Source organism: Lemur catta, chromosome 11, assembly GCF_020740605.2.
Source record: "Lemur catta isolate mLemCat1 chromosome 11, mLemCat1.pri, whole genome shotgun sequence".
Taxonomy (NCBI): Eukaryota; Metazoa; Chordata; class Mammalia; order Primates; family Lemuridae; genus Lemur; species Lemur catta.
The window spans coordinates 32,453,748-32,470,145 of NC_059138.1; the positions used below are offsets into that span (position 1 = coordinate 32,453,748).

Genomic DNA, 16,398 nt, shown 5'->3' on the forward strand with positions numbered 1-16,398 from the left:
ACTTACAGATAACTGATTTTCATCTTTCAAGTCCATTCAAAGACTTGAACAAGAATATTCACAGCAGATTGAATTGTACTAGCCCCAAACAACCCAGATATCCACAAACAGATGTATGGATAAACCAACTGTGGTATATCCGTCACAATAGGATATCATTCAGCGATATTAAAGGAATAAACTGTTAATACCTGCCCCCAAAAAAGATGAATCTCAAAATGATTATTCCAGGTGAAAGAAGCCAGGTAGAATAAGGGTACATTCTGTATTATTTATATAAAATTCTAGGAAATACAAACTAGTCTATAGTGATAGAAATCACATCAGTGGTTACCTGATAGTAGGGGAAGAGCAGGGAGAGTAAGAGGAAGGGATTATAAAGATGCATGGGGAAAATCTGGGATTGGTGGATCTATTCGTTAACTTTATTGTGGCTGGTTTCATGAGTGTGCATGTCAAAACTTATCAGAGTATACACTTTAAATGTGCTTTTGTGTCAGTTATATTTCAATACAACTCTTTTAAAAAAAAAAAGCAAAAGGAAGAAGAAAAGTAAGAATCTTTTTCCCAGTAATAGGACATTACCTGTCATTTTTCCTAATAGACAGTCCAAATGATTATGTGACCAGCTTGTCTGCTCACTAACAAGAATGAGGGGCTATTAGCTCATATCTTTGTTAATTAATAACTATTGGCTTTATGATAAGGGTAGCTAATTTTTATCTAATTTTAAAACTGCTTTCTTATTCTGGATCATTTCCATAGAATTTTAATATTTAGAAATTTATGTAATGTTTATACCTTTAGTTGTAGTGTTTCCCAGGGTCATTTTTCTAAATTAGTTTGTTTCAAACCAGGAATTAACTTTTTAATAGAATAAAAGTAATGTTAAGGCCCTCTTGTTATGACAGGGGGGTCCATTCATTGTCTGTGGCTAACGTATCTCATTCTTGTTCTATCTTGTCCTTCCTCAATAAACTTCATTTCACGCTTAAAAAAAGTAATGTTAAAATTACTTTTTGGCCAGGCATGGTGGCTCATGCCTTGTAATCCTAGCACTCTGGGAGGCCGAGGCGGGAGGATTGCTCGAGGTCAGTAGTTCGAGACCAGCCTGAGCAAGAGCGAGACCCCATCTCTACTAAAAAATAGAAAGAAATTAACTGGACAACTAAAAATATATAGAAAAAAATTAGCCGGGCATGGTGGCGCATGCCTGTAGTCCCAGCTACTCAGGAGGCTGAGGCAGGAGGATCACTTGAGCCCAAGAGTTTGAGGTTGCTGTGAGCTAGGCTGACGCCATGGCACTCTAGCCCTGGGCAACAGAGTGAGACTCTGTCTCAAAAAAATATATATATTTTTTTTTAAATGATTAAAGTTAACGATTTTAATGACCTTTATCAATGTTGTGGTATCATTCTGCTTATACAAATTTTATAATGCCTCTTTGTTACCCTCTTTGACTTTGATTCATCTTTATTTCGTAGTATTTCTTAAAGTTTTAGTATTAGCTTGCTTTTGGTAGCTATAAATAAGAGTAAACTTAGAAATGTCATTCCTGTAAACTCTTACCTGAATTAAAATTCAAATAAACTCTTATGGTTTTTTAAAATATATACTTAAGAATTATTAATATTTCTAATTTCCAGTTGTTAGGCAGAAGTACATACTTTTTTAAATGATAACTAGAAATTCTCTGGGCTTAATTACTTAGATTTTTGTGAGAAAGTTTTGGTTGAATAAGTCTGTGCAAGCCTAATTTAGAAGGAAAAGATGCATAATCAGAGCTGGAATTATATAAAAATGCTGTGAAATAATTAGCTGTAAAATCTATGTATTAAAGTAGAAGCAATCGTGAGATTTTTAATATGCCTTGTTTTTCTTTCTGCAGAGTGTATATAAATGTGACTTCCTGAATTTACAGCTTCAGCAGCCACTCCAGCTTGCACAGGATGCTATCGATGCTTTTTTGAAGCAGCTGAAAAACCCTATTGATTCTCTTCCTGGAGAACTTTTCCATGTGGTTGTTTTCTCTCTCCTCCTTTCTTACTTTCCTTCACCTTACCAGCGATGGATTTGCTGCAAGAAGGCCCATGAACTGTTAGTGTTAAATGGTTTATTACTTATCATCACACCTGATTCCTCCCATCAGAACCGTCATGCTATGATGATGAAAAGCTGGAAGATTGCTATAGAGTCCCTGGGCTTTAAACGCTTCAAGTATTCAAAATTCTCACATATGCATCTGATGGCATTTAGGAAAATTTCCCTAAAAACCACAAGTGACTTGGTTAGCAGGAACTACCCGGGGATGTTATATATTCCTCAAGATTTCAACAGTATAGAAGATGAGGAATATGCTAACCCTTCCTGCTATGTTCGATCAGATATGGAAGATGAACAACTAGCGTACGGTTTCACAGAGCTCCCTGATGCTCCATATGACTCAGATTCTGGAGAAAGTCAAGCCAGCTCTATTCCTTTCTATGAGCTAGAGGATCCCATATTACTTTTAAGTTAATATAAAAGCAAAAGGCCCTTTTAGTCCAGGCTCCTCAACTAATTGCTTACACTAATCAGAAATACTAACATGAACTCAGTACTTAAAACCTGGTTTGCATAGAAGAAGTGCAAAGGTTTACAGAGTTTGCTATTTTTTTCTACTTCTCAATTTTAAAATTTATTCTTATATAGAAAGCTTAAAGTTTCATGCAGTGACTCCTGTCATAGCAGAAACCACTGTTACTTTAGCTTTTAGCACTAAGATATCATAGAAAGGTACCTTTTTCTCTTTAGTCCTATTGTGAAAAATGAAGCATAATTTGTTATATATTTTCCTTTTCAATGTTGACTTTAAACCATTGCAATGGAAACTTTAAGATATGTAGAGAGCTGTAGATTGCACTTTGATGACTCACAAGTTAAATGTGACACAGAAATAGATTGGTTTAGTTGTATGGTGATGCACTTATCTTTTTCTTATTTCTAACTAAGTTGTTATGTTACAGAAAGCCATTTTCTATTCAGTTTTGTCTGATGATCCAATATTTCCTGAACTTTTTGGAATTGGTGATAATTCTTCTTCCTTCTTCCTTGTATTAAAAGGTCATTTGACAGCATCAGACATTAGGGGAGAGATTTCCCCCAGAGTATGTATTCTAATTTCATTAGCCCTATCCAGTAAACACCATTGCCAAAGTAGTATTTTCATAACTTTCTTGTTGATTTGGCCATGGTGTTAAGTATATTTATCTGTGAGAGTTCACTTTTACTTTTTTTTTTTTGATTTAGGTTTCATTTACAAAATTTTTTATTTAAGCAAGAAACAGTATAATACTCAATACTAACCTAAAACACCTTTGTGAAAGGGTTTGCACTTGGAAGAGAGTTTATGTTCTATCAAAACCAACTTTGATAGGGTCCTCGCCTTTCCGTTAAGGAGGTGCTGCACTACAATTTTGCGATTATATGGAAAAATCTAAAATTAACCCTCTGCTGGTAATCTCATAAAATGGTTTTGACCTTTTGGTATCTTAATTTCTATCTAAGCCCTAGCAGAAAATTTTCTTTGAGTATATCAACCATTAGTTGGCTGTGGGAATTTTCCCTTTCCACATTAATAAATGCCTTTCTGTGTTTCTGAATCAGAAGCAAATGATTAAGGAGAAATACATGTCCAAACAAGACAAGATTAGTTTAAACAGCTAAGAACATTTAGTCCACATTGTCTTGTCAGCCAGCAATTGTCATGTAAACTATCATTTTTAAGAGTGCCACTGTGTGGATTTTTTTTCAAGTGGTTATTACATTAAAATTACCTCATACTGAGGTTTTTGCACTGAAATATCACAGTTTCAGATTTCATGGTTAATGTTGTGTGTATGTGCGTGTGTGTGTTTTTAAAGGAAACTTGCATTTTCAATAGTTGATCCTAAATTTCATAAACTGTACTTCTTTACTCTGGTAAAGCTGATGTTTTTGTGCTTATTGTGAATTGCTGTAGTTAACTTTGAATGTCAAACTTTATTTAGAATACATACCTTATCCTTTACAATATAAATGGTTAAGTATATGTACCCAGTATTTCAAATTAAATTTCACATGCTCAATTAATGAAAGTAACAAGATTGTAATTAATGTTTTAAAAAGTCAGTTGACTAAATGCAATAAATATTGGTTGCTCAAATATGGCAGAAGTAACTTGAAATTTTTCACTTACTTTCAATAGCATAAGATTCCTTAATAATTAGGATTGACTTTTCCTTCCACTTAAGCCCTACAGGATTATGTCTTGTAGCTCCCTCAAGAGAGAGAGAGAGAGAGAAGACTGTTGAGGATAATACAGAACTGTGTTTTGGTAGTCCCTCTTTTACCATACTGTTTGTTTTTTTGATTTAGCTAAATATGATCTTAAGAGCAAAGAAAATAGTACACCAAATGAAAGTGCTTTGAAAGTAAATGAAAACAGTGCTTTTGAAAGGCTGGTATAAGTATGACCTTGGAGTTAGCCTTTGTGTCACAGCTAAAATGTTGGTGCTATAAATTCTTCTGATTGTTTACAGATGTTGATTTTTGCTTATGCTCCAAAGTGTGCATGATGTATTTTAAGTAGTACTTTAAAGAAAAGTCTCTCTATAAAACCTACTACCACTTAGTGTAAATTTGTTTGAATTTATATCATTTGTTACTGTAAATTCAGCTTATTCAAATTAGGTTGGCACCGGATTTAAACCAATACACATTCCACCAAAGCCAATTTCAGTGTATAAGTGTTGAAGTATAAGCAGTCATTGCAGCTTGGTGCCAGATCATATATGTTATGACAAGAGATGTTAATAAGACCTTCTAATACTGTATGGGTACTCTTGAGAATGATTTCATTTGGATATAAAGAAGTTAAGGGGGCCTCGTGTCACATTCTCAGCAGGTTCTCCAAAATAATTTGGTGTTTCAAAAACAAATGATAATCATTTGGTTGGAATCTTCAGGATCATGACTAGATCATGTGGTTTTAACATAGTTGCCAAGTGGTGGGAGGTAGCTTATCTGAAAATGTACGTTTGTGTTTGTTGTATTTTTTCACATTTTGTGAACAAAGCACATTTATTAAAAATTTTAAATTTTCTAATATTCTTTGTCTGTTACTTGTAAACCAAAAGTTTTGCGGTCTTTAATGTATCTCACTCTAAGTGATTTCAGAATTGAGAAGCAATTTAGAACTTGGATGGCTTAGAATTTTCTAACTGGGCTTCATCTGGTCATATCCCTTAATGTCCTAAATTCATTCATTGAGACCCAGGGAACTCAAGTCGCTTCCCCATTGTCATGCATAGTCATGCTGTTTATGGCAGAACCTGAACATCAGCATAAGTTTTAGTTTGTTGTATATCAACCATATAATACTCTACTTTCTTTGAAAGTAAATTATATGAAGATAATTTACTTAAGTTTATCAGTTCTTTTAGGGAAGGAGATAGCTTTCTCATGATATGGAAGTTTTAAATTCATTGAACAAATGTTTGAGTTCTACCATCTGCAGTATGCTGGGGAAGCAGCAGGATTGGAGTGATCGCAGTCCCTTGTTTTTATGGAGCTCAATTCTATATGTACTTAATCTGTATCTAGGAATGATTACCTACAGATCCTACAGCTTTGCCCCTGCTTAAGATCCCTTTATTTGTTTCCCAAAAGTAGAATAGGAAATAAAAGCTTTAAACACAAAAACTATTTAGCAAATTACACATTGTGAATAAGAGAGATGTACTGTTCGTCCTGCTAGAAAAGTGCAAGCCAAATACAAACTCTGAGACTATACTAGGGAAAAAAATGAAATCAAGCTTTTGCTCCATTTTCCCACACCTTTCTGAGCACAGCTGCAAAAGTCCACACACTAGGTCAGCAGAAATGTAGATTTAAGATTTGGTTCCTTCTCAGTGTTGCAAATTGTTAGATGACAGCAAAGGTGGAAAATAAATTCTTATGTTACTACAAAAAAACGTAATACAAATATTTACTACAATGAATGTGTTACACTAATTTTATTCCAAAAAAAAAAAAAAAACTAAACTGCAGTAACTTCCATGTAGTTCCTGATAAAAAATTAATATCCATGAGCCACTTTGAACACAAAGCTCCCCAAGAATATTAGTGGAAGTCTGTATATACTATACGATACACAATGAACAATCATGCCACGATAGCTAAAAACTTCATTAATTTTAAGGATCTCTGTTATAAAAGGAGAGAAATGGTGGTTTTTCTAAACCCTATTTTTGTCTTATTAGAGAAATACAAACTTCAACACTTGGAAAACCTCTTAGTTTACCTTAAACTTGGATTTTAATGTATGCTTTATTCTAAATTTGTTTCAGAATCTCAGTAGTTTTAGTACATATCTATTTTTTCAAATAAGAATCTTGTTACATATGGTACTATTGTGCAGTAACTTTTGGTAAATATAAGCAAGCAGTGTTCAATTTATTTTGAATCTTGTTTTCAACCGTAACACCTTTGCTAAGTTGTTAGAAAGCTCTTCTGCTTTTTGTGATAATACAAAGCACTTATTAATGTCAGTGAGTGCTTATTTTTAGTAATCAAAAATGATAGATAAAACTATTTTACAACATTTTTACAGGTATTCTGTTTTTTAAGTAAAGGACAATACAAAAAATTAGGTCATAGGCACTATAAAATTGATTCTTGAATTTGGCATTAGTAATTAGCTGTAAAACATAAACATGTTATTATTGGGTTGGAATGTTCATGTAAACCATAAAAATGATAAGAAGCGTTGCTCCAAAAACAAAACATTGCCTGACAGTGTCTCCTAGATACCAGCCTGTCTGTTAGCAACTCTTCAGGGAGAAAAGCCAGGAAGATATATTGGAATCATTTTATTGCATACATGTCATGTATCTACTGAAGTCAGTCACAACCAAGTAAATCATTCATTAGTATCTTGATGACAATATTTTTTCTATGGCCCTTCAAGCTGGTGTGGGGAAATCACCTATTGAGAACATGATTTATGCTCACAGATACTCTATATGAAGCTAGTATAGAATCTACATTTAATCATTTACATTTACATTCATCCCTAGACCCGCAAATCTTTAACACCTAACTCATGCCACGCTAACTATGTCCATTGTCTTCTACCAAGGAAAAAGAATACAAACATGACCATGGCCAGTATTAATTGAGTTCTCCCTCAAACTCCTGTTCTATAATACATATCTGGATGAAAGTTTGCAGAGTCAGTCTAAAATATGAGGGAACAATAAAATCAGCAAAAAACAATCATAGTTTCCAAATTGCCACAGGCCTTTTCACTAGGAATAGATACCATGTTTTCCAAAACCAGGTATGGATGAAATATTCCCTAGAAATACAGTAGATGGGTGACTACTAGAAAGAGAGAAAAAAAAAAAAAAATCCTTGGAGCCCACCTATACGAAGGAAGATGCTTGGGAAAGAGACCTGAGAGAGAGGACCTAATGGCTTCACTGTAAAAGGAGCTTTGTATTCTCTGACCCTACTGAACAATTAGCACAGTTTAAAGTACCAGAGTGAAAGTTGGTATGGAAAGAGGATATGGACCTGGGAATTTGAAACAAAGAACATACATTTTGATAAAGAGGAAAGGTGATGGTCTGGAACTTGTGTAACCAGAAGTATCAAAGTATGGGATAGGGGGAAGGGGTCCCTGTGGGCCTAGAGAATGGTGTCAATTGGAATGAAGAGATACAAAATGGGAGTTAAAATGTCACAACCGTCTATTTAGTCTTGCTTATGGTTAGATACACACTGAACTGCCAACATCAATTTAGACTTCAAAAAGTTCAAACAAGTCCTTTATAATAAAACGAAGAACAAATGCTTTCCTCCCAAAAACTTTTCAAGTGTAAAGAAGCAACATTTCAACATCATTGGTATAGAACTATTTTTATAGGTAAATTTAGGTGGATAGTAATACTTCTGTGAATTAATTTCACTTCCCATAAAATGTGAAACATGAAATTCAAAAGAAAGCAAGCACAAGTCTTGTGGCAGATCATTTTAGATGTAGCGGTCCCCAGCCTTTTTGGCAAGAGGGACTGGTTCATGGAAGACAACTTTTCGATGGACTGGGAGGGGTGGGGGTGAGGAGATGGAACATACGCAGCGATGCGAGTGATGGGGAGCAACGTCTGTAAATACAGATGAAGTGCTGGTGCCTACCATTTACCTCCTGCTGTGCAGCTGGGTTCCTAAGTTTCATGGAAGACAATTTTTAGACAGACAGGAGGGGGCGGGGAGGAGGTTGAGGGTTGGCGGAGCTTCGGCGATGATACACAGCCCGGTTCCTAACAAGTAGTACCAAGCCTTGGCCTGGGGTTTGGAGACACAGATATAGAGTAATACTTAGGACATCACATACTTGGAGTTGTTTGTGAATAATGATGAATTTTCACTGATTCATCATTGTGCCTTGTGGTTCCTTTTTTATAAAAACTATTTGTGGGATAGCTAGCTCAAATTAGGGATATAGGTTGTGGCTATTAAATAAAACACAGTTAACTAGTCTACACCATTCAATCAATATTGATTCACTAACAGGCTTAATTACTGCACTATTACACTGGATTAGGTACAATAAGAAGCAGATGTTTGTTCTGCTCTTTAGATGCTAACAATGTAACTTAAAAAAGATAACATTAGCATTAATACAAGGCAATAAATAAAAACTAACATTACAGAAAACGTTGTTGCACTGCAGTATCTGGGTAATACCTATCAATGAAATCTGTTCACTACACCCTTTTGACACAATGTTCATAACCCATCTAGATGCAATTCACTTTAATATGGATACCCTTCATCATGAAGGGCCAAATGTAAATGATGTGGCCCCTCCCTTCCTCTCCAGTCCAATTTCTCACTACTCTCTTCTTCATTTTCTATGTTAGTCCTAGGAAGACACACGTGCACACACACACACACACGCACACACACACACGCACACACACAAAGGGTGCCCTTTGCACTAGCTAGTCCCTCTGCCTAGACTTCCTTATATTTGATTTGCATGGCTACTTCTTTTTGTTATTCATATCTCAGTTTAAATGTCACATCCTCACAGAGACCCTCCTAGATGAAGTCTTCACATCACTATAAAGTTTCTGCATATCTCTAATTATTTATCTTTTTCATGTTTGTACATATATATATATATATATATATATATATATATATATATATATATAGGCAAGGCCCTCGTCTATCTCCTATTCTGTATCTTCAACCTAGGAAAGTGCCTTACACAAGAGAAAAAAAAAAGGGCATCCAAATTGGAAAAGAGGAAGTAAAATTATTCCTGTTCACTGATTACATAATCTTATACATAGAACACCCTAAAGAGGCCAAGGAAGAGCTCTTAGATTTGATAAATAAATTCAGTAAAGTTTCAGGATCAAAATCAACATACAGAAATTAATAGTGTTTCCATACACCAATAATGATCTGGTCAAGAACCAATTCAATAGCTATGAAAGATGAAATATTAGTTCTATAATATTATATCCTGCAAAAATATCCTTCAAACATGAAGAAGAAATAGACTTTCCCAGACAAACAAAAGCTGAGGGATTTCATCAACACCAGACCTGCCCTACAAGAAATTTCCTTCTTAATCTCCTCATTCACCCACTGGTTATTCAGGAGCATATTGTTTAATTTTCACGTGCTTATATCATTTCCAAAGTTACTCTTGTTATTGATTTTTAGTTTTATTCCATTGTAATCAGAGAAAATACTTGATATGACTTCAGGTTTTTGAATTTTTTGAGATGTATTTTGTGCTCTAACATATGGTCTATTGTTGAGTATGACCAATGTGCTGACAAGGAGAATGTGTATTCTGCAGCTGTTGGATAAAATGTTCTGTAAATATCTGCCAGGTCCATTTGTTGTACAGTGCAAATTAAATCTACGTTTCTCTTGATTTTCTGTCTGGATGATCTGTCCAATGCTGAACATGGGGTGTAGAGGACTCCCGCTATTATTGTCTTGGGGTTTATCTCTCTCTTTAGCTCTAATAATACTTGCTTTGTATATCTGGGTGCTCCAGTGTTAGGTACGTATATATTTATAATTGTTATATCTCCTTGGTGAACTGACCCATTTATTGTTATATAATGACCTTCTTTGTCTCTTTTTACAGTTTTTGTCTTGAATTCTATCTTGTCTAATATAAGGATAGCTATTCCTGCTCTTTTTTAGTTTCCATTTGCATGGAATATCTTTTTCCATCCCTTTATTTTCCATCTATGTGTGTCTTTATAGGTGAAATGAGTTACTTATAGGCAGCATATAGTTGGTTCTTATTTTTTTAATCCATTCAGCCACTCTATGTCTTTTGATTGGAGAGTTTAGTCCATTTATATTCAATGTTATTATTGATAGGTAAGCACTTACTACTGCCATTTTGTTAAGAAGGAAATCTAAAAAATTTTTGAAACGAAAATGAAAACACAACATACCAAAATCTTACGGGATACAGTTAAAGTGGTACTAAATTTATAGCAACAAGTGCCTACATCAAAACAGTTGAGAAACTTCAACTAAACAACCTAATGATACATCTTAAATAACTAGGAAAACAAGAGCAAACCAAACCCAAAATTAGTAGAAGAAATAATACAGATCAGAGCATAAATAAATGAAATTGAAACATAAAAATACAAAGGATCAACAAAATGAAAGTTGTTTTATGAAAAGATAAACAAAATTGACACACTTTTAGCCACCCTAAGAAAAAAAGAGAGAAGACCCAAATAAATAAAATCAGAGATGAAAAAGGAGACATTACAACAGATACAGCAGAAATCCAAAGGAACATTAGATTTCTATGTGCAACCATATGCTAATAAATTGGAAAACCTAGAAGAAATGGATAAATTCCTAGACACATACAACCTACAAAGATTGAACCAGGAAGATATCCAAAACCTGAATAAATCAATAAAAAGTAATGAGATAAAAGCAGTAATAAAAAGTCTCCCATCAAAGAAAAGCCCGGGACACAATGCCTTCACTGCTGAATTCTACCAAGCATTCAAAGAACTAATACCAATCCTACTTAAACTGTTCCAAAAAAATAAGGAGGAGGGGATATCCCCAAACTCATGGCCGCTCGCTCTCCAGGCTTCTTCACTGCTAGCGTAAACAAGCTACTGGCAAGATAGCAAAACTTTGTCAATAGTTTAGGCACATACTTTGATTAATTGTACTGCTTCTTGTTTGAGATATAATAAACTACACTCAATTCAAAATTGGAAATTTCATATTTAATGGCCTAATAAAATGCAATATCATCCCAGCCCAGTTAAAATGGCTTTTATCAAAAAGACAGGCAATAATGAATACTGGCATGGGTGTGGAAAAATGGGAACCCTCATATACTGTGGGTGGGAATGTAAGTTAGTGAAATTACCATGGAAAACAGTATGAAGGTTCCTCAAAAAACTAAAAATATGACCCAGCAATCCCACTGCTGTGTATATATCCAAAGGATAGGAATTCAGCATATCCAAAAGATAATCTGCCCTCCCATGTTTATTAGAGCACTATTGACAATAGCCAAGATATGGAATCAACCTAAGTGTCCATTAACGGATGAACAGATAAAGAAACTGTGGTACATATTCACAATGGAATATTACATAGCCACAAAAAAGAATGAAATCCTGCCATCTGAAACAACATGGATGGAACTGGAGAACATTATGTTAAGTAAAATAAGCCAGGCACAGAGAGACAGATCTCACATATTCTCACACATACGTTGGACCTAAATATTAAAAACAATTGATCTCATGGAGACAGAGAATAGAATGATGGTTACCAGAGACTGGGAAGTGTACTGGCAGGACAGGGGGGGGGAGTGAGGAGGTTTAATGGGTACAAAAACACAGTTAGATGGCATGAAAAATATTTGATAACACAACAAAGTGACTATAATCAACAATAAGTCAGGGTATACTTTAAAATAACTAGAAGACTGGAATTGGAATGTTCTTATCACAAAGAAATGATAAATGCCTAAGGTGATGGATGCCCCAACTACCCTGGTTTGACGATTACACAGTGTATGCCTGTATCAAAACATCACTTGCACCCCATAAATATATGCAATTAGTATGTACCCATAATTAAAAATTATAAATAATAATAAAGTAAAAAATAAAAATTTGGGATGTAGGGAAAAGGCAAAGTTAACTTTGACAAATACTGGCATCCAATATTTATTCTCCTCCTTTCTTTGAAAGAGAACTCTGATTTTTAGATGGGCCCATGGCCACCCCCAAAATTACCACCTTTCCCAGACTCTATAAATATTAACTACTGGTCAATGTGATATAAGCTGTTGTGTCATATTTCACTTCCAAGACGTGTCATTATTGGGTGGGGGAGGGGTGCATTTCCCTATTCCCGATTGGAATTCAGAAATAACAGCTGGAGATTGGGCAGCCATCTTGGGCTATGAGGAAGAAGCCGCCCCAAGAATGGCAGGGTTACGTGAAAGAAGAAGTCAGGATCTCTAATACCAAAGAGGAACACATTTGCTCTAGAAGATCTACTTCAAGATTGCTTTTATATGAGAAAGAAATAAACTTCTGTTAAGATACTTATTTTGAGTCTTCTGATATACGCATCTGAACTTAATCCTAAAATCTAGGATCTACCCTTAGAGTTTCTGATTCAGTAGATCTGGAAGTAAGGTCTGATAATTTGCATTCTTAACTAGGTCCCAGGTGATATTGATGCAGCTGACCTGGGGGGTCACACCTAGAAAACCACTGCACTAATGAAGGTAATAACTTATTGGTTCTCAACACTTGCTTTTCATTAGATTCACTTGAGGTGGGAGGCGGAGGAAAGGGAGGCTTTAAAACAGACACACACACCCACCACCACCACCCCCACCATCACCACCCATCCCACCCCCCACCCACCAGGCTCATTCCAGAGACTCTAATTTAATTGGGCTGGGCCTGGTGTGGTAGATCATCCAGATAATTCTTAGAGATAGCTAAGACTGAACTCTGTAAACTTTTTCCTGCCTACTGTGAACAACAGTAATGAGAAGGAAATACTTCTTTTCCCACAGAGGGGAGATGATATTTAGAAAGCTGTGCTTGATGGCCCAGAACTTAAAGCCAAAAGACTGAGGTTTAAGTCCCTGCTTCTAGACAGTTATGAGGATCTGGAACAATGTAGTACCTCTGGACCTTGGTCACTTCATTTGTAAAATGGTGATGAAAATATTTGTATCATTGGGTTTTTGTGAAGATTAAATTATATGATATAGGTGAAAGTACTTTGTAAACTCTATTGTTACACAGAAATAACAAGCGAGTAAGCACAGCAGGTTGTCTATGTAGAAACTGTTAGTTTAGCTCTGGGACTGAATTGAAGAAATGAAAGGGGTAGGAGGAAAGCAAGAGAAAACATAAGAAATACTGTAGGACTCATCTGTGACTCCCTGCCACAGAGGACTAGAATAGGGTCAGCCGTTATGCCTATGATGGGTGCCGCTTCCTCTTCCTTTTATTGATTTTTTATTAGCATGATATTTTCAACAGGTGTTTCTAGCCTGAAATAAATTATCTGGGTGAGATTCCTGGCCTGGATCACACAGACTTTGCATGCATAGGAGCAGGTGTTGAAGAATGGATGTTCCAGTTAATACGATCATTACACTGTCATCATAAACACAGCCTGGAATCTCCTGTCACTGAAATGGTTCCCAGGTGGCTGTTTTATATCCAGGTGTTTGGCTGTGGACATCCCAGATGTCAGGAACTGACCCTGACACTTCTAATTTCAGGATAAATAGCACGAGACAATGGGGGATTTAGATCAGGCGCTGGAGGGCCTTGGGTATCACACTGAGTTTGGACTTTATTCTGTAGCCTGTAGAAGTGACTGGTTTTAATCTCAGTGACAAAGAGTGGTGCTCTGAGAATATCAGCCAAAGGCCAGTATGATGGATTAGACTGGGGCGAGGTCAAGATGACCAGCACCATAGAGGTTACTGAAGTAATTCAGGTGTTAAGACCTCAACTAGAGCTGAGGCAATAGAAGTTGATAGGAAATGATAAATGCAAGAAATATAGTGGATGAAAATGAACAACAGTTGATCTTAAATAACTGTCATGTTCTTTTGGTAAATCCTGGTAGCCTTCAATGACTACAGACTGATGAATGCAGCCTGTCTCCTCCCTTGCTACCAGGCAGCGTCCTACGATGAAAGCAAGCCTCAGACTGAACACTACTGTACATTTCATCATCAAGCAGGCACAAAAACACTACATTAACAGTACTTTTTGGCAAAGTATTATATAGCAGTCTAGACTCAGGGAGCCATGCTGAAAGGTGCCAGTCTGCTAGACTCAGCTGTTTCTCACACATTTATGCAAGGGAAGAGGCACCTGTACAATACTCTAGATAGCCACATATCTTGAACACCTCATTTCCACAATGAAAAATTCTTTCTAACCCTCTATGCTAATGAACATTCCTCTAGTGCAGATTTACATAGGGATATTGGAAGCATTTGGCCATCGAACTCTATAGTAAAGATTCTTGATTAGTGTCTTTCTGTGCAGATTACAGTTAACTTTCAAATGTATGCACATCTCACTGAAGTTTTCTAAAGTATAAGGACAAGATAACAAGATAACAAGCATCAAAAATGGTTTCAGGGTCATAAGGCAGCAGATCGTCTCTGAGCAAGAAGATGAAAAACCACCGTTTTAATGAGGGGTGCTAGTGCTAAGCAACAGAAACAGTTGTAGTTGATTTAATGAGAAAAGAAATGTATTAGAGGATATTGGGTAGCTCATAGGCTTGCTGGAGATGGAAGCTTGAATCTACATGGCCAGAAACTACAAGTGGCTATATAGTATACAGAGTCTATAAGAAGCTACACAGAAATTCACATAAACACTAAAACAGGTACAGAACTGATTGGGAGAGGGCTCTTGGGTTGTTGACAGACAATACCACAAGTACCATTCTCACTATTGTTCCAGGAGCTTACCTCGATACACTCCTGCAGTCACTCAAGGAGTATAGCTTTCTGTGCCTGCTTTTGAGTCATTAGCTTTCAGCTGGTACACACAATTGAGCAAGTATTTGGCATTTCCCCACTAGACTCCTAAGGTGGGGAATTCCACAAACATGGAACAGGGTTCTGATGGTGGGCATAAAAAAAGTTACCAAAGGCAAGTTGAACTGAAAGTGATGACAATATATTTCACTAGAAACACCTAGCAGATAGTTGGAAAGGTGACTCTGGTGTTACCCAGAGAATGAGAGTTACAGATTTGGGAGCTGGGTAGTCATTACATTTGGAACTTGGAGTCTAGAGAGACTCTAACTCAAACTTTTCATCTACATATGCAGAATCTGAGAGCGGTTCCACGGGATAGATGTGCTGCCCACACCAACCCCCAACATTTATTAAATGACAATGAAGAAATTCACACTCTCTTAAGGAAGATAGGAAAAATATATAGCTGATATTAATACACAATAAGTGAGAGAACTAGCGATTGTTGACGGCTTATTATATACTATTGTTTTATAAATATTTAAGTGCCAACTATATCAGGCACTATGCTAAGTTGATTTAAAGTTGAACAGAATGTCCCCTGCATCTGAGGAAACAAAAGGGAGGGGTGGTACAGACAGCTGGGATGTGTGGTGAGTTCAAGCCGGAGGTACAAAGGGGTCAGGCTACAAACTTTGTTTGTACTTAAAGATTTTGAATTTTATCCTAAGGGGATAAGCCATCTAAAAGTTTAAGTTTTTTTTTTTTTTTTTCATATATCATCTCATTTGGTCCATACAACCACCCTGCAAAGTTGGTGCCATTAGCATTTCACTTACGGAAGAGGAAACCGAGGCTCGGAGATTATTTGACCTGAGAGCTACAAGCAGTAGAAAATGATGGTGGGGACAGAAAGCAGGCAGGGAGGACTTCCTGGAAGGGGAAGAGGAACTCACACTTTTCGAGGACCTATGTATACCAGAAAAAAATATTGTTTCATTGAATATTCACAACCACCTCACAAACGTTTATTCGGTGTGTTCAGAGTACAGTCTGAAGGGCCCTCAGGATGTGAGACGCGAGAGGTTTAAGGGCCAGGGACGAAGAGGGGGAGTGAAACAGGCCAGGCCGGGGAGACATGAGTGGCAGTGGACTAATGGCAGATGTAATTAGAAAAGCAGGCTGGGGCCTGAAGAGAAGGGCTTCGAAGGCGGGCCTAAGGAGCTTCAGCTCCGGCTGGTGGGAGGACACACGGCCGTATATCATGCCATATATATTAAAGAGCAGCAACGCCTCCCGCAGTA

The 16,398-nt window shown here is 36.4% G+C and overlaps 1 protein-coding gene and 1 long non-coding RNA gene across 2 annotated transcripts in view; one reads left to right on the plus strand and one right to left on the minus strand.

The window, feature by feature from the left end:
- The window catches only part of BMT2 (base methyltransferase of 25S rRNA 2 homolog), an 80,289-nt gene extending 75,164 nt beyond the window's left edge, over nucleotides 1-5,125 (plus strand). The window contains exon 5 of the mRNA XM_045565167.1: nucleotides 1,889-5,125. Within this exon, the coding sequence (XP_045421123.1) occupies nucleotides 1,889-2,518 (630 nt within the window). The 3' untranslated portion in view covers nucleotides 2,519-5,125. The remainder of the gene's footprint in view (nucleotides 1-1,888) is intronic.
- LOC123647592 overlaps nucleotides 1-16,398 on the minus strand; it is a 197,872-nt gene that overhangs the window by 1,197 nt on the left and 180,277 nt on the right. The gene's annotated exons all lie outside the window — the stretch shown is intronic.